Consider the following 24,296-nt stretch of genomic DNA (forward strand, 5'->3'; position numbering starts at 1 on the left):
CTGGTCTCAAAAATAAGAAGGGGCTGCAGCAAGAGGGACCTCCTTTGGATGCAACCACATTAGGATGTGATACTTGGAGTCACATATAACACCAGCCTGTATCTGTAGAGCTAAGGCATTTTAGCAAAAAGTCCCTTGGATGCTGGTTGGAGTAACTCTCACAGTGCACTCTGGCTTAGTGTGTCCACCTGGCCAGAGAGAATGTAAGTGAGGCTCTCTGCAACCTGTAGCTAGAGCATCCAAGCCACTTGGTGAGAAGATCACAGCAAAGGAAGGCTGACCTCAGATGAGGTATTGAGCACACTTTCCTGCCTGAGGGAAGGGAATGTTCAATAGTTTCATGGGTTAAGGTGTCAAATTCTTTTTTTTAAATAAGTTATTTGTTTTTAAAAATCCATAGATGGTGCATGTCTGTAATCCCAGCAGCTTGGGAAGCTGAGGAAGGAGGATCTCAAGTTCAAAGTCAGCCTTAGCAACTTAGTGAGGCCCTAAGCAACTTAATGAGAACTTGTCTCAAAATAAAATATAAAAAAGGGCTGAGGATGTGGCTCAATGGTTAAGCACCCCTGAGTTCAATCCCCAATACTAAAAAAAAAAAAAAAAGCAATAGCTCTCCAGTCCCTAGCAATCAACATTCTACTCTCTGTGAATTTGATAACTCTAGGAACCTCCTATGCTTGGAATCATAGTATATTTGCCCTTTTTTTGTGACTGGCTTATTCCACTCAACCTAATGTCCTCAGAGTTCATCCATGTGGTAGCATGTGTCAGAATTCCTATCCCCTTCACAAAGGAAGGGGATCTCATTAGGCTACCCAGGTTGGTCTCAAACTCAAGGCCTCAAGCAATCCTCCCACCTCAGCCTCTCAAGTCATTGGGATGACCTGTCATCCCTCACCACACTTGGCTTCCTTTCATTCATCCACCAATAAATACTTGGATTGCTTCCATGTTTTAATACTATTGTGAATAAGGCTGTTATAAACATGGATGTACAAATATCTCTTTCAGATTCTACTTTCAGTTGATTTTGGTGGTGTATGCCTGTAATCCAGCTACTGGGGAGGCTTCCATAGGAGTTCATAAATTCAAGGCCAGCCTGGACAATTTAGTGAGAGCAGGGCTGGGTAACTGATATCCAAAGTTTAGTGGTAGAACACCCCTGGGTTCAATCACTAATTCAGGGGTGGGGAGTAATCCTGCTTCAATTATCTTGTGCATATACTCAGAAATGGAATTGCGGGATCATATTGCTGGATCATGGATACATTTTTAATTTTTTTTTCAAGGAACTGACATACTGTTTTTCATCTGGCTACTGCCAAATTTTTTAAACTCCTCTTTTGAAGATCTGTGCAGACCTTCTGTCTTCATCTGTTTGTGCTGTTATAACAAAATGTCACAAACTAGGTAATTTATTAAAACCAAAAAACCAAAAAACAGAAATGTGTTTCTCACTGTTCTGGAGGCTGGGAAGTCTTAAGATCAAAGCATCAGCGTCTGGTGAGGGCTTTCTGCTGCATCCTCACATGGTAGAAGGCAGCAGGGTAAGAGCACAAGCTAGCCGAAACCTGTGTGAAGCCTCTTTTTAAGGACTGTAATTCTTTTAATGAGGAAGGAGCCCTTGTGGCCTAATTTTTTTTTTAAGGGATTGAATCCAGAGGCACTTTACCACTGATCTACATCCCCAGATCTTTTTATATTTTATTTTGAAGCAGATTCTTGGTAGGTTACTGAGGCTGATCTCAAACTTGGGATCCTCCTCCCTCAGACTCCTAAATAACTAGGATTATGGTGCTCACCACCACACCCAGCAAGGCCCCACTTCTTGATACCATTACATTGGCAATACCTGAATTTTTGGTTTTGCATTTTCCATATTTTGGGTTTTGGTGTTGGACTTATTGCATACTAAGCATGAGCTCTACCACTGATCTATACCCCAAACCCTACACATGAATTTTGGAGGTGACACATCTAAACCATGGCATCATCCCTTTCCTAGCAACACATTTTTTTTCCAGACAAGTCCTGGACAGCTGCTTGATCACCATCACCTGGACTGTCCTGGCCTTCCAAACTTCCAGCCACTCTCTGGAATCCCCACTCTTGCTCCAAACTCACTCCTGTCCTGTTTGTCCATGTTGTTTGTCACCAGTTTAATTCCCAAGAGTAATTAATTCTCTTGGGTTTTTACCTCCCACAGCTGCTGTTGAACCTATGCATGCTGTCACCTCCATTCCCAACCTGACTTGCAGCATCTATGGTCAAGTCCCTCCCCATCTCCACTTGTGACACCTCTGCTCAACCTGGAGCCATGGCAGTGGGTGGGGTCAATCCTGCTCTGTGGAGGAACACCACAGTCTGACTTATAGTGGAAGAAGAACTGTGATGTTGTGGAGTTTTTTGTCTTGATCACTTAGAATCTGTATAGACTACTTCATGGCACGTTTTCATTCCTGATAAACAGAAAAGTTGTGGGTGGTGTATGGATAGAGGAATTGGGGAAGCTAATCCCACAGTGCTATGTCAGGAGCCTGTGATTTATGCTTTTTCTCTGGCTGTAGGATTATTCTCCTGTCTGTTCAGCTCAATGAGGATTTAAACTGAACAGATGGTCATGCTTGTTCAGATATAGTTTCTGGAATATTCTAACCTTTTCTCCTCTAAGCCAAAGTAAAGTCAGTGCACCTTGGTTGTAGTAGGTGTTTACTGAGGTGGACTGTGCATGTCTAGAATCTCAGGACCCCTCCCTGCCTCTGCTCTGTAGAAGATGGTGGCTGTGAGGTTCCCTGCCAGGAGAAAGCCCCTCCTAATTCCTGCCCCTTAGATCACAGATGAGATTGATTCCTACATGTTGTGTGCACACTGGCCACAGGAAGTTGAATTTTTCAAGCCCAGACTCAAAAAAGCACTGTCTGCCTACTGCCAGATACAAATGGAAACAACGGTTATGGCTAGTGAGCCCAGGGGCCCACTGTGGGTGAACAGGAAGCTGCCCCACCCTTGAAAACTCAGAATGTGGGTCAGGGTGGGGGCCTGTCCACAGGCCCCTAACTTCATGGCCTTGACTGCATGCAGTTTGCATTACACCCTCCCACCCATAGACCCAAACAGCGTGGTAATTTTCACTATGGGAATTTGGGGATAAAATAGAAAAACACCTGCAAAAATAGGATAGCTGTAATCCTGCCAGCCAGGCGTTATGGTATTTCCTTCCATCTGTTTTCTGTATAAGCAGACAAAATGCATTCATGTGGTACTTGGATTCCCTGTGGCATTTTGTTCATGATCATCCCTGACCTACACCACCTTTCTTCAGGCACTCCCTGCAGTGTCCCTACATGCTTTTCACTCACCAAAGCAGAAGGACACTTCTGGGAGGCACCATATGGGACAGTGCTTGTGATAGCCTCTGTTTCTGAATGGCTTGTGGACCTGCAGTGTAGGGATATTAGACCAAAGGACCCTGCTCTATCACACTCTTCAGTTGCCCTCAGGGCTGAGCATCACCAGCAGCTGTGATAGAGCTTCCAGAAAACTGCTGTCTTCTAGGGGAGGATGTACTTCCAGTGTGAGCAAACTTTCATCCCTTCTGGGGTTTAAGAGGGGATTTGGGGGAGGACAGGGAGTTCCTCCATGTCTACCTCTGAGACAAATATGCGCACATGACCTTGGAAGCTGCAGCCTTTGCCCTCCATTCTCACACTACTGGGTGGGAAGGGGTCTCAGTGAGCAGAGGATACAACCAGCTGATCCCTGCTTGGACAAGGAAAACTCTGGTGGCTGCCAGAGAATAGCCAATATCCTGTGAATTGCCTTGCATGCACAATTTGTCTGAGATAAATGATGTTTCCGTAAGTCAAACTCCTCTCCTAGGCAACCTCATCTCACAAGCCAAGAGGGAAACACCTGGATTAGACTTTCATCTGCAGTCAGGATGTTGGCTTTGGGCTGAGAGATGGATTGTTTCCTCCTGTTTCAAACACACATTTGATGGTCTGACCCCAATATTCAGTGTGACTTTGATTTCATAGTATGAGCAATATAAAAACCAGCCTTAGCCAGGAGTGGTGAAGCATGCCTGTAATCCCCGCAACTTGGGCAGCTGAGGCAGAAGGATCACAGGTTCAAAGTTGTCTCAGCAACTTAGACCCTAAGCAACTAAGTGATACCTTGAATCAAAATTTAAAAGGTCTGGGATGTGGCTTAGTGGTAAAGTGCCTCTGGGTTCAACCCCAGTACAAAAAAAAAAAGCAGGGCTGGGGATGTGGCTCAAGTGGTAGCGTGCTCGCCTGGCATGTGTGCGGCCCGGGTTCGATCCTCAGCACCACATACAAACAAAGATGTTGTGTCCGCCGATAACTAAAAAATAAATATTAAAATTCTCTCTCTCAAAAAAAAAAAAAAGCAATTCTTAAATTTTCATTTATAAGAAAGTGGTGTGGCCAGGTGCAGTGATATACCCCTGTATAACTTAGTAAGCTGAAGCATGAGGATCATGAGTTCAAGCTAGCCTGGACAACTAGTGAGACCTGGTCCCAAAATAAAAAATTAAAAATGGCTGGGGATATAGCTCAATGGTAGAGCACCACTGGTTTAATCTCCAGGACTGTAAAACAAGAAAGAAAATGGCACATCTGGGGGTTTAGCTCACTGACTTTTTTTTTTTAATTGGCAGTTAGGGGGTTGAACCCAGGGCCTTATGCGTGTGATGCAAGCACTCTACCAACTGAGCTATATCCCCAGCCCAATTGCTCAGTTGCAGAGCTTTTGCTCAGCATGTATAAGCCCTGGGGCTGGGGATGTGGCTCAAGCAGTAGCGCGATCGCCTGGCCTGCGTGCGGCCCGGGTTCGATCCTCAGCACCACATACAAACAAAGATGTTGTGTCCGCCAAATACTAAAAACTAAATATTAAAAAAAATGTATAAGCCCTGGATTTGATCTCCAGCACCTCAGGAAAAAAATAAAATAAAATAAAGAAGGGCAGCCTCTCAGGAGGCTGAGGCAAGAGGATCATGAGTTCAAAACCAGCCTCAGAAATTTAGCAAGGCTCTAAGTAACTTAATGAGACCCTATCTTAAAATAAAATATTAAAAAGGGTTGAGGATGTGACTCAGTGGTTAAGTGCCCTTGGGCTCAATCCTTAGTACCAAAAATAAAAATTAAAAAAACGAGGATCACTTGAGCCCAGGAGTTTGAGGTCAGCCTCAGCAACTTAGTAAGACCCTGTCTCAAAATAAAAAGTAAAAAGTACTGGGAATAGGTCTGGAGATATAGCTCAGTTGGTAGAGTGCTTACCTTGCATGCACAAGGCTCTGGGTTCAATCCCCAACACTACAAAAAAAAAAAAAAAAAAGTACTGGGAATGTAGCTTGATGGTAAAGTGCTCCTGGGTTCAATCCCTAGTACAGAAACAACAACCAACCAACCACAATGGGATATTATTTCACATTCTCTAGGATAGCTATCAAAAGAAACAAACAAACAAAAAACTCCAGAAACTATTGACTAATAAGTACATAAACAAACTGTCGTAGATCTACACAATAGAATCTATTGTGTAGATATTCTAGATCTACACAATAGAATATCCTTTGCCTATGTAATACTGATATACGATATAATATAGTTGAAGCCAGAAAACATTATGCTAAATAAAAGAAGCCAGATGAAAGAGGCCACATGATTCCACATATATGAAATATCCAAGCCGAGCATGGTTATGCACACCTATAATCCCATCTATTTGGGGGGGGTGAGGCAAGAGGATTTCAAGATTGAGGTCAGCCTTGGAAACTTTAAATAGAGACCCTCTCTCTCAAAAAAATTAACAACAACAACAATAATAAATAAAATTAAAAATAAAGAAAAAGAAAAAAAGATTGAGGATATAGCTCAGTGGTACAGTGCCCCTGGGTTTAAACCCCAGTAACACACCAAGTACCTATATATACATATGTAAAATAAAATAACATAAAATAAAATATCCAGAATAGGTATATCTGTAGAGACAGAACATAGATTAGTGGTTTTAAGGGCTGGAAGTAAAGGTAGGTAATGGAAAATAACTACTAATAAGTATAGGTTTCCTTTTTGGGTGATGAAAATGTTCTAATAAATTTAGATAGTGATGATGGTTGGTGGTACAACTTTATCAGTATACTTACTAAAAATTACTGAATTCTGTCTTCAAATGGCAAATTTTATGGTATATGAATTATATTTCCATAAAATAGTAGCAGGAGCATATGCAAAGATAATTAAAATAATTAAGTCTAAGCATTTGTTGAGGGGAGACCAATTTAATTTCAATTAAAAAAGGCCACCTTGGGTTGAGGTTGTGGCTCAGAGGTAGAGTGCTCGCCTACCATGCATGAGGTTCAATCCTCAGCACCACATAAAAATAAAATAAATATATTTTTAAAAAGGCCACTTTTATAGTTCTGTTTCCTTATTTGCAAAATTAAGATGGCTATTCCTGCTCTCAGGTCTGCTGGGGGACTAGGCACTGAAGTGAGGAAACCCACCCCTGAGGCCATGTATGTGATTTTCCTCTCCTAACATCCCAAAATAAGGATTGCCTCTGTGTACATGGCAAAACAAACAAACAAAAAAAAAAAAAAACAACAACCAACTTTGTGCAGTCCTCATAACAACTTGAGAGGACAGTTCTAGTAAATTCATTCTTTGATAGGAAATGGGGATGGGCTGTCTCTCAACAGCCAGTGACCACATCCCCACGTTCAGATATTACTCCCCATCTGCAAAGTGATGCTCTGCACTATCTGCAAAGTGATGCTCTGTTTGAGCCACCTGTATTTGTATGACATGAGGTATGTGACTACTCCTGGGCCCACTGGCATTGGGAGTCCTGGTTCTGCTCCTCAGGGCATGAGGGCTTCAGGCAAGTTATGGAAACTGTTCCATCACCTAGAAGTGGGGTAATGATGGTAACGCTGACCTCAAAGGTATCTAGTGAAGGATATTTGCAAAGCCCTAGAGTGTTTGTCAAAGAGATGGATAGTGTATGTGAACTGCCTCTTCGGGGGTCAGAGTTCACTAGAAGAGCTTTTGTGGCCTTTCCCTCCCTAGCATATTGCCTACCTCTTGGACTGGGTTTCAGGGCCTGGGTACCACCTGGCAGTTGTGATCTTTCCCCCTCAAGGCTCTAGGCTAGGCATGAAGTGGCTCTGGAAGGCTAGACCTCAAATGTTCCACTCTCCATTCTGGGGCTTCCCTGAAGTTTTTACTTGTTCACTGGGGCTTACCTGCAGTCTGTAAGTAAAGCTTCCTAAAGATCTAGGAAAATTTTGACAAGGGTGGATGGTATTCTCTAGCCCCTTCCAAGGTGTAAGGGAGGGGAATTTGGACAGCAGCTAGCTGATGCTATACAGCTTTCTGATGAAGTGATATACAGAGGGCAGGAAGCACACCTATATCTAGGAGTGTTTAGGGTCCCATGATTGAAAGAGGCCCTTCTCATCTGATTACTCTGTGAGGGAAGTGTCCCGCCTGGCCAGAAGCTGCCAGAAATTCAGGGGTTTGGCTCTGTATGAGGCCTCCCAGGGCACGCAGGAAGTAACCCTGACTGTTGAGACCTACAGATGCTTGACCATATGAACAGGGAAGCCTTAGTGGGTCAAGAGCTCTGGATGCTCCTAAACCCTCATGCCATAATCAAAATCCATGGTGACAGATGTTGACCTCCACAACAAAATGGCACAAACAGGCAAGGATGTCTGCTAAATTTATGTCTCAAGAGAGTAAGCAGCAGTGAGGACAAAGGAAACATCTATGGAAGAAGAGAGCAGGGGGCTGAGGCTGCTGATGGGGGCTGAGGATATGAAGAATTAAAAAGCTGAGGGGTTGATGGGGGCTTGGGTATGATGGGCTTAAGAGCTGAAGTACTGAGGGAGCACTGATGGGCTGAGTAACTGAAGGGTTGGGGACTGAAGAGCTGAGGAGGGAAGAGGCTGAGGGGAATGAGGGCAGAAGAGTTATATATAGGTTGAGGGATTCAGAGGAGTGTGGGCCTAGTAAGAGGGTAAGTGTTGTAGAAGTGCTTAACTCACCAGAGGCATGGAGGTGGGTGCCTACCCTGGCCTCCCTTGTGTGGCTGTCCTATAACATTGAACACAGATAGCCCTGTTTCCCAATACTGGTAGTTCTGGCTGCTTGGCCCCATTTCTTATTGATTTCTCATTGCAGAAGAAGGTCCCACAGCCTCAGACACCTACATCCAGTACCCAACTTGGACAGCTAGTGGCCGAGACCACATCAGCCCTGGGCCAAGGCTGCCTATTAGCACATCCCCTGACAGCCCTCAGAGTGGCTGCTCTGTGCCCCCCCCCAGTACTTCTCCAAGTTGACATTGGGGCCCAAGCCTTCCCTAGACCAGGAGCCCTGTGGGTAGGGAAGGAAAGGGACCAAGGGCTACGTTTGGTATGGGGAAGTCTTGAGCCCATGAGAGCAGCTTGGGGCATCCAGGAAGTGTCCCTAGGTAGAACCCTTTCTCTCAGACCATGGAATCCACATTCAGCCTGTCCCTGGACTGAGACCCTGAGGACTAAGTCTTGCTGTTCTACCCTATACTAGGCCCCCAGAGTTCCTCCTCCAGTTTGGGTGATCCTGCAGTGGGTGAGCAGCAGACACAGGGTGGACATTAGCTATGGGAGCAGCCAGAACTTGCCTGGGTAACCCAGTATTCCACCCAGATAGGGTAAGAGTGGCCACTGTCTATCTACCCAGGCACAGCCAGGCTGGGCACAGATACAGGATCTTTATTATATTGTGCTCTTTACAGGGGTAGGTGAGTCCTGGCCTTCAGTGTGGCCAGGGCCAAGTGTGAGAAACTGCACGGAGACTAGGACAGGCCAGCTCAGGCTGAATCAGCAGTTTGGCCAGAGGAGGGTAAAGTTGCCACGGCTACAGCAGAAATCTGGTTCTGGTTGCTCTGGCCTGGACTCCACGGAAACAAGGCGTTGGGCCCCACGCTGGCTCAGTGAAATGCAGTCAGAGACACGGACCTCTAGGTTTCTTCCCTCCCTGGAACAGAAGGAACAGGGGGTCAGGGCAGGCAGAGGGCCAGGGCAATGAGGCTCCACATGCCCACATCCCCAATTGGCCCCAGACTCACCTCTGGCAGTGTGCAGCCAGTACACCCACCAGCTCCCCGATACGATTGTCCAGAGGTGGCTGGGAGCGATGCAGACATACCACGAGGTCATCATGGCCCCGGGCATGCAGTACCACCAGCTGGTCCCGTCCACTGGTCACACTCACCCCTGTCACCTGAGCAGGAAACTCAGGGTCAGGGATACAGCAGCCCTCCTTAGGAAGCCCCTCCTGAGACCTAATGAGAAGCCCTGCCTTTGGCAGAGTGTTCACTCCAGCCCTCGGCCACCCCTCCACTGCCACTTCCTTCCCTCTCTGGTACCTGCTGGCAAAGAGGAGGGTTCAGCAGGGCATCATGCCATAGGAATTTCTGTCATTATGGAATATTCTAGATCTTTGCTGATAGATTAGCACCTGCCCCTACTGAACACTTGAATGTATTACTGTGATTGAAAAGCTGAGTTTTTAGTTTTACCTCATTTTGGTTACATTTAAATAACCACACTGGCACATAGCAACCACATCAGACAGCATTATGATAACAGGACAGTCACAGAACCCCCAAACTCATGGGAGACCCAGATCCAACATTGATTCCCTGCCCAGGCTGCTCCTTGTCTTATGAGATAATTCATGGGAACAAAGAGCTGCCATGCAAGGGAGCAGGTAGGCTACAGAGCCAGGCAGAAGGTAGGGACGGGGTCCTGCAGGAGGTAGTTGAGCACTGTAGCAAGCACTTGAGTGTGTTCTAGCATGCCTAGGTAGGAACCACCCAGAGAGGCCTAGGTGGGGAGAGGAGCCATTTGGCTTGACCAGATGTGAGAGCATGAGTCAGGGGGACAAGGTGGTTGGGCCAGCAGAGCTGGCAGAGTCAGACCCTCCACCACATGAGCCATAGGAAGCCACTTCAGGGTTTTCAGTAGGGGTTGCCACTGCCTGAGTGTCAGGATGCTCCAGGCCATCACAGATAGTGGGAAGGAGACTTAGGCAAGGCTTCCAGCCCAGGAGCCCTGTAGAGCCCCACACAGGTGCTCCATATGCAGCCCATGGTACTCACCGCATCCAGGGGCACAGCCCGCATTACCCGGTACTGACGGCCAGGCTCCAGTTTGTAGAGGTGCCGGTCTGTAAGCAGAAGGGCCCGGTCCCGGCACTTGCGGAAGCGGTTCACCTGCAGGAGGAGTGGCTGGACCTAGGCTGGCGCCAACTGCCCCACTCATGGCCCCAGGCCCCAGCTATCCCTCCTTTCTCCCTTCCCTGGCTCTTCTCCTCACTGACTGAGGTGTCCTGACAAATTCCAGAGTTTCAGAAGCAGTTGTGCCTGAGCTGGATATGTCTCAAGGGTCTCTCCTGGGCACCCCCAACCCATGCCCCCAAACTCCCAGACAAGGTACTGACCTTACGGACATGGCTAGAAAAGAGCACAGACCCAAAGCCATCCTTCTCTCGAAGGGTCTTCAGTTGCTGAGCAAACAGGCCTGCGGCTGTGGGGTTGTCAGTGCCCTGAGAATAGATGGTGGGGAGGGGATGTTTGGGATGGAGTCTTGGGATCACACTCACTAATGGCAAATCACCACAGTTGTCCTTCACCTCAGGAAATGCTGATATTGTAGGCCAGGTCTGTGTCCCACCCTCACTGCCCTCCACACCCACCCAACAGGCAGCTGTTGCTCAAGCCCAGGCCTGTATTCTCTGGAGAGATGCCCATGGGCAGGCAAGAACCTAGATCCTGGGCACAGGAACTGTCCACCTGGATGGGCCTCCTATCTCCAGACTGCCATTCCCTGAAGACCAGGTATAAGGACAGCAAACTCATAGCAGCCAGGAGAGGACTGAGGAAGCCATGCAGGGGGAGTGGGTATGTGCAGGCCTGCCTGACTAGGGGTGCTGTACCTGAGAACATGATAGTGTAGGGTGGGAGGTACACTCAGCTATACCTGAGAACATGGGATTCTCAAAGTTCCAGGGAGAGCCCAGGCAGGGGAGCCATATGAAAACCCTTAAACCTCAGGGATGAAATCTTAAGAGGGAAAGACAGGGGCCAAGAGCACGGTCAACAAGTCAGCACTGGTTGGCAAGGATGCATGGTGAGACAGGCACATTGTCAGCAGCGAGCTTCCCCACCATACACAGCTCCATGCTCGCCTGGCACTCACAGAGGACAGGTAGTCTTGAGCCCAGGCTCTCTGGCAGCCCCAGTCCTGACGTAGACCCTGTAGGGCCCCCATGGCAGCCACTTTGGCCTTGATCTGAGCCATATCTGAAGGTGGAATGTTCTTTACCAGCTGCCGGGCCCGCCACCTGGAGGAGGGAAGTAGTCAGAAGACACCAGCCTGTGTATTTATGCCCTCCCCAACCCCTTCTACAGGAGAGAGCCAGTCATCAGACTGCTGCTAATTGCCCTTTGAGTCCCAACTTCTGTTAGCTTCTCTGGTCTTGGCTTCTCACATTCAACACTTGTCTCTGGAAGATGGTCCAAGATCTCTGACCACACAGCACACTCCCATTCTAAGCACACCTACTCTGTGCCCCTCCTGGAGAGCTTCTACTCAGCCTTCAAGGCCCCATTTGGGTGCAGAGTCCCCTAAACCCCAGCCCTGACTAACTCTCCTCCCCTCCCAAAGACCGTGGCCCTGGACCTGGAAAGTCTAGCACCGTACTGGGATAGTCAGGGATCTGCCACCAACTGGGATGTGACAGTCAGCTAATGTGGCCCACTCTTATCTTTCTGCTTTGGATGGTATATCTCCAGCCAGGTACTAAGATGACAGTTTCAGTGTTCAGAGGATGCTGGCTACAAGGGAAATGAGGAGGACTTAAGGCAGTACCTGCAGAAGAGCATGTGGCAGGTGTCCTGGAAGGGCTGCAACACAGCAGGGGGCAGCGGCCACTCAATGTCCCGGCCATAGAGTGGGGGCTGCCGTGCAGCCTGAAACCTCCGCTGCAGCTCTGCCAAGTGAGCACGCACCTTATGCCTCCGGAACCAGCGCATGATAGTGTAGATGGCTCGCAGCCGCCTGCAGCGCCATCTAGCCAGGGTACCTCTCCATGCCTGAGTGGGTCAGATGGGATGGATATGGTGTCAGGCCCAGGCAGACCTGACCTCCTAACCCCAGCTGTGCCCCTGAATCTTTCCTGATCACCCCCTGCTTATTTCTAGGGAAACCGACCCAACCCCCTGCTCCCAGAAACCAGGTCCAGCCAGAGGTTGGTTCCAGCTTAGGCATGTAGCCAGCTAGGCTGGAAGAGTACTGTCCAAGGCTCTGCAGACTCTCAGAAAAGAGTAATTTGCTTGTGCTAGGCTTTTTTTTTTTTTTTCTGTACAAAGGATTGAACTGAGGGGCAGGGGCACTCAACCGCTGAGGCACTCAGAGTCTCGCAGAGTTTCTTAGGGCCTTGCTAAGTTGCTGAGACTGGCTTTGAACTCTAGATCCTCCTGTCTCAGCCTCCCAAGCCACTGGGATTACAGGCATGTGCTACCATGCTCAATTATGCTAGGATTTTTAAGCTGGGACCTGGCATTGTAGGGATCCCCAGATTCTCAGGAGAAAGCTCATGTAAGAAGAAAGGTGGGAGCAGATGGAGGTGCTTGCTCATCTACGAGGGCATCTGACAACTTCTGGGAGACCTTGAGACAGAGGGCCACCACTAGATGGTGACTGTAAGAACCTAAACTGGATACCCTACAAGGCAAGCAGCCTAGGGACTCACAGATTAAGACAGACTTGAGCAACAAACCATTGACCACACAGTGTAAGGACCCTGACTTCAACAGACCAGGAACACCATCAGGAGCTGATTGGATAACGTATCCATTGTGGTATTCAGGAAGACACCCATTCCCGCTGTGGTGGGCAGCTCTCTACTCCCCACACCTTCTGTAGCAGCAGCACAATGATGGGGATGAGGCGGGCTCGGCTCTGCTCCAGTGTGACCAGCGTCCTGGGTGAGCGGATGAACAGCTTGCTGTGGCCAAAGGCCACATCCCCTTGTAGCCTGTGCTGCTCCAGGAGGGCGCTCACAGCCGCCTTGTCAGAGCCCAGCAGGTGGTTGGGCCATGTGTACTCACAGGTCATCTTGTACCTGTCAGCATAGGACAGAGCAATGGGGATCTGGCTCCAGGAAGAGGGCATGGAACCTGCCCTGCCCACACTTGAGGAGATACTCCACTCTGGGAGTCCCAGAGCCAAAATTCTCCTGGCATGATCCTAGAGCAGCTGTGATACCTGTATGTATATGTGTCCTACACTTATGCCCCTACCACATGTCCTCCCATACCTTTCACATGTGCCCTTGTACACATGTCCATGTACATGTCTTCCCACATGTCCTCAACAGACATTTTGGTGCCTTGAAGCCAGCAGCATGCTGGCTCTCACTTGTGCCAATGTGTACAAAATGTTTAGGGACTCTCTTACCCCTTGGACTCTACACAAGATTTATAGCCTAGATTGATAGAGTTGGGTGCCTATACCTGAGGAGAAATCGAGAGTATGGCTGGCGGGAAGCAAAGCCAGCCCTGCGGACTCTCACATTCTCCAGCAGCCCCAGGTATGCGACCTGGTGGCGGCAGTGGTCCTCATCCAGCCTTCCAGCCACCTTGTCCTCATTGGGTTTGATGCAGCGGACATAGAAGGGTTCCTATAGGGACAGAGTGGGGGTTAAACATCTGAGCCAGTGGCCACTATTTGCACTAACTTGAAAAGGGATTTCTTGAACCCCCAAAGGCTCAGGTTAAGAGGCGAGTCAGGCAGAGGAAAACCATAGCACAAGTGCAGAGGCTCAGAGCATGGGGCAGGACTCATGAGGAGGTCTGGCCAAAGCCAGGTTCTAGCCCAAGAGAGCAGGATCAGGTCTCCTCCACTGAATATTATGTTGTTAAACCCACCAGCTGCGAACCCCGCACCAATTGCCCCTTTGACTTTGGACCCAAACACCACAAGAAAGATAGTGCCAGTTTATTTTCCCTATTGCCCCAGCCACCAGAAGAATCCCAGCTCTCAGTGGGGGCTGGGCGGGGTCAACCCCATCAGGGCCCCCTGCCCAAGAGGCAGTGGGGCAAAGGGAGGGTACATGAATCCTACTGTATGCTCAGTGACTAATCAAGTCTGGTCCCTGAGCCCCCACATCTAATTTCTGCAGTGGGTGTGTTCCCTACTTGGGTAAGACATGGTTCAAGCAGACTGTACAAGAATGCCAACCCTCCGTGACGGGCACCCAGGACACAGAAAGAAGGATCTGGAAAGTCAGGGTGGGGCAGGAGTACCTTGGAGGCCAGGTTCTCCACTAGGGCCACCATGGAGTTCTTGAATAGTGTGCCAGCTGTCAGGGGGCGCTTGGTTACCTCTGTGATGTCCTGCTGTCCATCTGGCCACATAGCCCGCAATGTGGGATCTGAGCTGCAGACACAGATTGCATACTCAACTGCCCTCTTAAGAGCAGCCCCACCTGTCCCAGTGTGGCCCTTAGTTGCTGCATGGCTTTAGCCTTGAGCTGTAGCCTGTCCTCTTGTCAAGTGGATCAGGTGCCAGAGTCCCTGAAGACCACCAGCCCTGGGCCTCTGGCACCAGTACAACTAGCAAGACATACTTACATACTTACCTATTGTAGAACAGCCGCTTGAAGTCCTGGAAGAGGGAGTCTCTGTTCTTGTCAATGAAGCCCTCCACAGAGTACCTGCCCAAGTCCAGGGTCAGTGAGTCCAGGGAAGGACTAGACTGCCAGGCCTCTCAAATGCTGACAAACACTGAAGGCCCCCCCACCTGCCTCTGTTTTTGGAGGTCGGTCTCTCTCCCTCCTTGCTGCCCTCTCTCTTTTCCTTCTCCCTCACATCTGCATTCTCTTTCATCACCTAAGACTCATTCCCTGAAGAGAAATTTCTCTCCTGGAAGATGAATCAAGTGGATTAGCACCTAGCTTTGAAGCCAAACATCCCTATACTGAATCCCAGCTCCACACAAACATGCTGTGTGACCTCAGACAGGTCATTCAAACCCTCTGCTTCAATGTACATCAAATGCTTGCACAGTGAGTCCTCATAAGTATTAGTGACTGCAATTATGACCAGAAACTCCTGAATCTTAGGTCTATTTTAGTCTTGTGACATGAGAACCTTAGAATCATGTTCTTCTTCTTGGACCCCCAGAAAGCTGTGTCAAATCATAGCTCCATCTGCAGTCCCTGTGCAGGGTGTGGATTATTGTAAATAGATCTAACATCTGGCTTCTTTGTCTTCATCATCTACTAGTTAGTCTCCTTGGGAAAATCATGTTAGACACTTGCACCTCTCTTTGAGTCACCTTGAATCCTCTTTAGGATTGGGTGAGACACAGGTAAATTAATAATCATCATGACAATCCCTGAAGGACACCCTGAGCCTTGATGCTCAGAGCCTGCATGAGGACTGAAGTGAGACCTCACCTGGGACCTTGTTAGAAATGCAGGATCTTTGCCCCCTTGCCCCACTACCCAACTTGCAGCTCCCCCACAAATAGGCTGGAGAGGGGTATTTTTTATAAACTCTCCAAATGAATGAAGCCTGAGTTGAGAACTACTATCCTCAAAACCTCATGTCCTGTCTTACACCTATGCTTCTAGGTGAAGGGCATGTTTTCTATGTCTTTATAGGGCAGGGTCCTTGCCATTCTCCAAGAATGTGACATGTGCAGTAGTGCCTCATGCAGGAACCAGGGTGCAGGTGGAAGCAGAGGACACTTACGTGACATCTCCTGCATAATGCTTGATCCGGAAATCTCGGCCAAACTCCATTGTCTTGTCAGTGGGGCAAAGCTATAGGACAGGCCAAGGTCAAAACATAGAAGGTGGGGGCAGGTCTTTGGCCTGCATAAGTGGACAGTCCCACAGCCACCCCACCTGGGCAAAGGAAACTGTCACAGTGATTTGAATGGCACCAAGCTGGGTCCCTCAAAGGCCCCCCAGGCACAGGTATTGCAGTGCCTCTTGGCATGTCCCATCAGCCCTCTGTGCCCAAGGAACAGCTGAAGCACCTGGCGGCTGGAATAGTGTGGATGGTGGCGATGGTGTGTGTCCAGGGTCTGCAGGAATATTCGGTCAGTGATGGGTCCCGCAGTGCTGCAGGCCTCATCCAGCACAGCCAGGATGCCTCGATGGGGCCGCTCCACCAGCTCCACGATGGTGGCATTGTTGAAGTATTCGACCTGGGTGAAAGCAGCCAGCCAGGAGACTCCTGAAGCCATCTAGACACCTACCTGTTAACCTCATCTCACTCGTTGCCTGCTCAGTGCCCACAAGGCTGCAGGAGGTTCTCAACACCATCCTCCTTCATGTGAAGGGTACTCACAGTCTGCCAGGTGATGCCCTCACGCTCATACTCTTCCTGCTCCTGCTTCAGGATGAGCCGGATGAAGAGCTGCTGCAGCTTCTCATTGCAGTAGTTGATGCAGAACTGCTCAAAGCTGGGGTAAGCAGGGCCTTCAGAGGGTCTCTCCCTCCTCATGGGTACAGTAAAATGGCTTCCCCTCCCCCCACATTTCCCCTGATAGTGCCAGGACCCCATGAGGCTTTACTGCAGTTTATACATCCCTGCTTACCCTCCATTGTAACCCTATCCACCATGTGCACATATTGGAGTATACTTGGAATTCATGGCCAGAAGTGTGCCCCAAAATATTAGCTTTCATCAGGGCACTGCTGGTCAGAGACTCAGCCAAGGTAGGCTGGAAGGGTAGGAGACCTGGGGTTCAGGACCAGTGAGAAAATCCAGACATTCCTACCTCCCAGTCCCAGCTGAGCTTTTCAGGACCTTGGTGTCCACAGCATTGGGGAGTCAGAACTAGGGACATGGTTGGCTGGATTGCTCACCTGTTGACAGGGAACACCTCAAAGCCGTAGATGTCCAGCACACCAATGACTGTGTCCTTGCCATCACGACGAGGGTCACGGCCCCGGGCTTCCATGATACCATTGATCCTGTCCACCACCCACTCAAACAGTCGCTGGTAGACTGCCTGGGGGCAGAGCATGCCACTTCTTGCTGCTGCCATCCTGGCATCCCCTACAAAGGCCTCCTGGGTTTCCCCCTTTTAACCACCCTGGGAGTACCTTGGCACAGGCATCCCGGGCGTAGCTGGCCTCCGCCACAGTATGGCCTTTCTCTATGAGTTCCCGGCCTCCAGAAGCCACAGTGCGAGCCAGCAGGGAGCGGAGCACCAGGTCCCTGGGGGTGGCAGTCAGCTCAGCCACATGGTCCACCAATGCCTCCTCAGCCACTGCTAGGCCCCCTTTCTGTGGCCCATCTTCTTCTCTCTCCATGAACTCGATGTTTCCCTGGTGATGGGGGTACCATGAACAGTCCAGGCTCCTCATCTCCAAGGAGCCTAGACACCTTTGAATGGGAAAAAGGAAAGGAAGCAGGGGGTGTGGATGTAGGGGACCTTGCCCTGTTCAGACAGCATGGTTAGCTGGTCATTGCAAGCCATGGACACAGCCGAGATGGGGATCAGGAGCCTTTGCTAAGGACTCCCAACAACTTACTCCTCATGGCTCTCAGAGTTCTGAGGCTGAATGAGAGGTTCTGAGGAACAACTTAACCAAGAGGCAGTCTGCTCAATGTGAGATGCAAAATGCTTGGTTGTCACAGCCTGCAGTCTGGACTCCTGAGAGCAAGCTCTATTGGACATCCACTGAGCTCATCACTAGCAAATCAGCCTCAGCAAGGGAGGCAGTCAATTCAGCTTCACTGGAATAATTCAAGTGAGTCCAATCCTGGCCCCTGAGTGGTTCCTAAAAGGACATCTCTGTGGGGAGATGACCTTCCAGACACTCCCAGACCCTCTCAGCCAGGCTCACCAGGTGCAATATGGCAGCCAGGATGCGGTGTACTGATGCCATCTCCTCAGGACTGAAGCCAATGACCCTCATGGCCTCAGTTACTGCCTGGTGGCTCCTCTCATCACTGTCCAAGCCCTAAGGGAGAAGAAACTCACCACCCAAGTGAACACAGCCCAGGCCCCCTGCACTCCCTGAACCCCTGTGTCCCAGGCACCTGCTTACCCCACATCCCGTCCCATCCATAGACCCCAATTCCTCCATATCCGGTACCTGCTTACCCTGTCCTCTGTCTCCTCCCCAAGCTGTTTTCTTTCACCCCTCCACCACATACATTTACCCAAGTTGTTCACACCACTCTAGTTTGATCCAATTGCTGCCCATTCCCTGCCCCCACTCCCAGGACCCTGAACCTAAGTCTGATTGAGACCCATGCCCCTTATACTCGCATTGTGCACACCCACGTTGAGCCCGGCTCCCTGGCGTGTGAAATTATACACAGCAGGGTTTCTCTCCAGGTACAGTCCTTGTAGCTCTTGGTCCTCACAGCCCCTAAGCAACTGAAGGATGCAGATGCAACTTAGTTAGGCCACTAAACTCCAAGGACCCTCCTATATCCCCACCTAACCCTCACAGATGCAGGATAACACATGAACACATTCTTCCCTCCAGCCTTGAACCAACAAACACAGGGGTAGTTCAAAGATGATGTGGACACTTCCCATGTGCCAAGGAGCTCCACCTCAGTGTAGACCTCAGAGCCTGTGAAGACACTGCCTGTGTCCCAGGGAGCTCTTATATTTTGGGGGTCTCAAATGTTAAGGATACCCTGCCTCCATGCCCAATGAGCTCTCACCCTCTTGTATGTGGGGTTGGGATAGCTATGGTGGGGAATAAGGACAGTGTCTAGGAACAGATGGAATGGAGTAGGGTGGGGAAGTTGGGGTAATGAGGGAAGTGGAAAGTGGGTCCAGCCTGTTTTACTCTTTTCCTCCTCCCACTGTTTGTTTTCTCCCTACAATCCCTCCCCATATACAGAGGCTCACCTGGTAGAATGCATGGAAGTTCCTTTCGCCCACATGCTGTTTGAGGACCCTGGACTGAAGAGAAGGGAAGTTGGACCCCAGCCTGATGATGGGCTGCCCCAGGGACAGTGAGTCTCAGAGAAAGGTCACTGACAGAGCCAGTTTTCCTAACCTGCAACATCAGGGTCAGTGTGTTCCCAGTTCCTGGGGCCCCCAGTCCTGGGAAAGATTTCAGCTAGGGTCCCCCATGTGGGTCTCCTCAGCCCACGTACTCACCTTTTCCAGCAGGTAACTGTGGATGTGTCCTCCAACAGGATCTCCCTTGAAGTCAAAGTTAATATCCATGTACTTGCCAAAGCGGCTGGAGTTGTGATTGCGGTTGGTGCGGGCATTGCCAAAGGCCTCTAGCACACAGGTGGATTTGAGCAGTACATCTTTAACCCTGTGGACAGAGAGATCAGGGCTCAAGGCAAAGATGCCTGTCTAGAGAACAGTGTCTCTGCCCCAGTTGTCTTCACAGAAATTATAGCACCTCAGATGAGTCAGGGAACTGACTGAGAGGGAGAAAAGGCCCTGCCTTGCCTGGTGCTTCCTCAGAGCTGTGTGATAATCATTCTTCCTTAGACTCAGGAAGGCACTTTGTGGACTTGCTCGTGCTATGTAGTCTGCAGCTCTGAGCTCAGGACAGGTGCTCAGCAAATGCTATTCTTAGTTTCTTGTGGCTACACTTTCCCCTGATCTCTTCTATAGCCTGAGGAGGTGGAACTGGTCTGATCTGGCTCAGACACAGGAAGGTGCTTCTGCAAGGCCTCAAGGGGGAGCAGTGGGCAGGCCATCCCTGGTTTCCTGGATCAGGGCCTCAGGACCATCTGTGTAGAGCCTACATGCCTGCCTGGCATGCTCTGCCATCTTGACCAGACTACTAACTTTTCCAGGTTTCTGTGGACCTCCTTGGGGGCACCCCTTGCCCTGTTCTGAGCCATATCTAGAATCTCCTATACCCCTCCATATCCACCTGTCAGTGATACCTCCTCTCTAACCAATGGCCTGTGTGCCTTAGCTGGGTTTCACCCCTCATTATCTGAGAGATCCTTAGTGTAGCTCAGCCATATCTTTTTATTTTTTTATAGCTCTTTTGTTTTATTTATTTATATGTGGTACTGATAATTGAATCCAGGGCCTCACACATGCCAGGCAAGTGCTCTACCACTGAGTCACAACTCCAGCCGCTCAGCCATAACTTACCTCTAGGTATAGGAAGTGACCCAAGAACCCTCCTTACTGGGCATGGATTAAGATAGGCTCTAGCTTCTGTCTTTTGCCTTCTGGTGCCAGGTCCTTTCCCAACAGATTCATGGTCCACAGTCACTTACCTCTCCACCTCAGCTCTCTGGCTTGGATTGGTGACAGCAGCGATGTACTGCATGATGTGCTTGCTGGCTTCTGTCTTCCCTGCCCCACTCTCCCCTGCCGGGAAGATGGGAGATGGAAAATTCAGTGAGGCCGTGACCCTTACCTCAGCTCCCTGTCCCTGCCTGCACCTCCAGGATGCAGGAGATATCTAAGCACTTTCATTTGCTATTTACAAATGAGGTAAGGATTGCAGGGCAGGTACCTGAGATGACGATGCAGGTATCCCTGGACCTGCGCTTCATCGCCTTGTAGGCAGCATTGGCTACAGCATAGAGGTGAGGTGGTCGCTCGTAGAGCTCTCGGCCCTGGTACCTGGCAATGGCCTCAGGCCCATATAGAGGCAGCTCCTGGTAGGGATTCACGGACACCAGTACCTCACCGATGTAGGTGTAGATGCGGCCTTTTTCAAACCTGGGTACAATGGGCAAGGCCTCAGCATTCACCACTTTGCACAACCCATATGGGGAGGGTTCCAGTCAGCCCCACCAGCAAAGGCTAAGCATAGAGAAGGCAAAAGGGGATGGTGTCCATTCAAGTTTCCCTGGTACCATCCTGGGTGAGTTGAACCTCTTAGTCGTCCCTACCATGTAGGGTATGCATCAGCTCTAGAGGCTGAGACAAGAGGATAGCAAGTTCAAAGCCAGCCTTCTTTCTTCCTTCCTTCTTTCTTTCCTTCCTTCCTCTCTTTATCTTTCTTTCTCAGTCTCTCTCTCTCTCCTTTCCTCTCTCCCTCCCCCCACCCTTCTTTTTTTTTTTTTTTTTTTTGGTAGCAGGGATTAAATTTACCTGGTACCAGGTGCTTAACCACTGAGCCACATTCCCAGCCTTTTATTGTATTTTATTTAAAGTCAGGGTCTCACTGAGTTGCTTAGGGCCTTGCTAAATTGTGGAGCTGGCTTTGAACTCATGGTCCTCCTGCCTCAGTCTCCCAAATTGCTGGGATTACAGGCATGCACCACCACACCCGGCTTTTATTTATTTATTTATTTATTTATATTTTGGAGGTACCAAAAATAAAAATTGAACTCAGAGGCACTTGACCACTGAGCCACATCCCCAGCTATATTTTTGTATTTTATTTAGGGTCTCACTGAGTTGCTTAGCACCTTCCTTTTTGCTGAGGCTGGCTTTGAACTTGCTATCCTCCTGTCTCAGCCTCCAGAGCTGCTGGGATTACAGGCATGTGTGACTGCCCCCAGCACACACTACTTTCTATGGGGTGTCCTGAAATCCCAGGAATCAGGCCCACCTATTTTACAAAGGGAATCTACTTGTGCAATACCCCAACAGGGTCATGGCTGATTCCTGGGTGAATCCTTCAGGGTGGGTAGGTGATGGGGTTGCAAGAAAGGGGCTTGGCTGGAGGGGAGGGAGGAGACTTAGTTGTTTCCTGTGTTAGGGCCTGGGCGGGAACTAGAGCCGGAAGGAGACCCGCCCTGCCCCACCCAGACCACAGGGAGGGGTTGGAGCAACATGCCTGCACACACAGTCTTTGTGCCCCAGCCTGTGGCCAATGGCCAATGATCCTCTCCCAGGACATCCTCAGTCTTCTCCATCTTTCTGTTTACAAACCAAGTCACTGTGGAGAGCCTGTCAGTACCTCTCTGCCTTCTGCCCATGGGAGGAGAACTGACCTGCCTGCTCTTTGGCCACAGAATCCCTTAATATGTGGGACCCGCCCTTCTCCAAGAAGCCCTGTCTGGGTTCCTCTTCCTCTGCTACCTCTGACAAGAGTGCCCTCTGCTCAGCTATAATACTCCTACAGGCCATGTGGCCAGCAGTAAGTCACTGTCCTCTCCAGGATCAATGTTCTCATCCTTAAAATGGAGAGGATACTGCCTCTCTCATGAACTCATTTTTATGAGAATGAGGTAGAATAATGATAATGAGCACAAAATGCTGAGCTCATTTCCTACCTTATCCTCTCCTTCGGTCAGGATCACAGCCTCTTGACTCCTGTGCTTAGTGGGGCTCCTGGTCCCCTACTTTTCCTGGAGAGCTTCCTGGCACACAGCAGTCCTCCCCTGGGAGGCAGGCATGAAGCCCCGCTGTATGCAAGACCATCTAGCATGCCATACCCCTAGATCCCCAGCTCATTCCTGTCTTCTTTCTGCTTCCCGTACTGACAATGTGAGCTCCAATGTCACTTCTACTAGCTGTGTCCTAAGATACCCCACAAGCCCCAGAGCATCATCTCAACTCATTGAGATTGTTTGGACCCAAGGGTGGGGACTGCCCACTTCATCCCAGTGTCCCCAGTGCTCAGGCCACCCCTGTGAGATGAAATGTGGGAGCATCAGCGGGAGGAGGGTTTGGAAGGGGGCACAGCCCTGGTCCTGATGCCTTTGCCTGTCTGTCCCAGGAGGATCATGCTATGGCCCAATCACAGGAAGGAAGAGGTGACAGGTGCCTGGGCTATATGGGAAGCAGGGTCGGAACAGCTCCAGCCTTTAAGGACAGTCACTTTCTGGGCAGCCACTATCTCTTTAGGGCATGCTTTCAGGCACTCATTTCAGCTTGTGTGGTCTCTGTGTGTGTGTGTGTGTGTGTGTGTGTGTGTGTGTGTGTGCTGCTGACCCCTTCCTTGATGATGAGGACCCATATTCCTTCCCTGTTTCCCTCAGGTCTACAGGAAGAGGTTGAGGCTGGGGAGGAAGGAAGGCCAGGACCCTTGCCCCACATTTACCTGAGCTGCAGGTTCTTCATGAAGTCCTCCATGGATACTTGGTCCAAGAGCACAAAGTCAGGCTTGCCATACTCAGGACCCTCCTCATCTTCCATTCTGCCTGATGGAAACACTCAAGCAAGAATACTCCGACCTTTCTGTGCAAGATGTAGACAGGAGGGGAAGCCTGGAGAGGCCCAGCCCCCTGCCAGACTCCTACAGCATTGTGGTAAAGTAGGAAGTGGGTTCTGGCCCTGGGAGGGCGGCCCTGCCCATTTGCTGCTCCCTCCCCAGGGGTGCTTGAGCTGCTTCCTGCTACTAGAGCAGGAAAGCCTGTGTCTAATGGGTTCTCCCTACTCTGGAGGGGTCCTTGCTGTCTTTCTCAAAAGCTACTATTTAACCTCCAAGCGGAAGAGATTCTGTGGGTTGGTTTCCAATCCTGGCTGCATGTTAGGGTTTGCTGTGGGACTTTAAAGAAAAATTTTTTTGACATGGTCATGGTCACCCAGCCACACATATTTGTCAACACAGAACTGAAAACTAAATGAGCCCAGCATGGTGGTGCATGCTTTAATCCTAGTAACTCTAGAGACTGAGCCTGAGATTGGAGGATCACAAGTTTGAGGCCAGACTCAGCAATTTACCAAGACCCTGTCTCAAAATGAAAAATTTAAAAGGATTGGGGATGTAGCTCAGTACTCAGTAGTAAAGCGCTCCTGGGTTCAATTCATAGTCCCTCACCCCACCCCTACAAAAGAATTCAATAGAGGTGAAATTTACTGCATATACATTGTATCTTAACACAAAAGTGAAAAAGGATGCTGATACCTGAGACCCTGGGGTAGAGGACCAAACAATAGCATTCTTTAAAGTGCCTGCTAGCCACAACAGGGTATAAGATACAAAGTCTTCCTGTCTACCTTATAGAGATTCCAGTGGTGGGGACTCAAGTTGCTGAAATTTCTCACTTTATCAACCAGGGAGGGACACAGGCCCCTATGAAGTTCTCTATGGAGGCCAGTTGCAATAAGACTTATGTCCATGTCTTTTGCTTTGTCCTTCCATCCAGCCTTCATGGATGGTAGATGAGGTCATACAGGCCTGGAGCCCTCAGGTCTCATCTCAGCACTCACAGATCTCAGCCTGTGGTCATCAAGATATGTGGATGCAACCTCACATTTGGATAATGGCCCAGTTGGTCATGGCTCAGGTTTGTCTTCAACAGTACTACTGACTGAGGGGTCTGCTTGCAAGCACACAGGGAAG

At 49.6% G+C, this 24,296-nt stretch overlaps 1 protein-coding gene across 1 annotated transcript; it reads right to left on the minus strand.

Moving 5' to 3' along the window:
- Positions 1–8,806: 8,806 nt before the first annotated feature.
- Myo1g (myosin IG) lies at positions 8,807–23,220 on the minus strand. Its single transcript, XM_026399464.2, has 22 exons — positions 23,052–23,220; positions 20,568–20,776; positions 20,326–20,419; positions 19,229–19,394; positions 18,974–19,027; positions 18,392–18,487; positions 17,949–18,065; positions 17,202–17,426; positions 16,962–17,107; positions 16,441–16,555; positions 16,127–16,297; positions 15,838–15,908; positions 14,721–14,795; positions 14,386–14,518; positions 13,594–13,760; positions 12,995–13,202; positions 11,948–12,171; positions 11,276–11,420; positions 10,518–10,622; positions 10,177–10,290; positions 9,142–9,296; positions 8,807–9,050 (listed from the first exon to the last, which is right to left on the minus strand). Exons 1-22 carry the CDS (start codon positions 23,144–23,146, stop codon positions 8,894–8,896), a joined length of 3,042 nt encoding a protein of 1,013 aa, XP_026255249.2. The 5' UTR covers positions 23,147–23,220; the 3' UTR covers positions 8,807–8,893.
- Positions 23,221–24,296: the final 1,076 nt, after the last annotated feature.

The sequence above is a fragment of the Urocitellus parryii genome, chromosome 3 (assembly GCF_045843805.1).
Source record: "Urocitellus parryii isolate mUroPar1 chromosome 3, mUroPar1.hap1, whole genome shotgun sequence".
NCBI lineage: Eukaryota > Metazoa > Chordata > Mammalia > Rodentia > Sciuridae > Urocitellus > Urocitellus parryii.

Excerpts from the sequence above, each read along its gene's own strand:
- Myo1g (XM_026399464.2), bottom strand. The coding sequence starts at position 23,146 with ATGGAAGATGAGGAGGGTCCTGAGTATGGCAAGCCTGACTTTGTGCTC. Across the intron at positions 18,066-18,391 it reads GCCAGGGAGCCGGGCTCAAC|GGCTTGGACAGTGATGAGAG; the intron begins GTGGGTGTGCAC and ends CTTCTCCCTTAG. Across the intron at positions 9,297-10,176 it reads GGGCTGTGCCCCTGGATGCG|GTGACAGGGGTGAGTGTGAC; the intron begins GTGAGTACCATG and ends TTTCCTGCTCAG.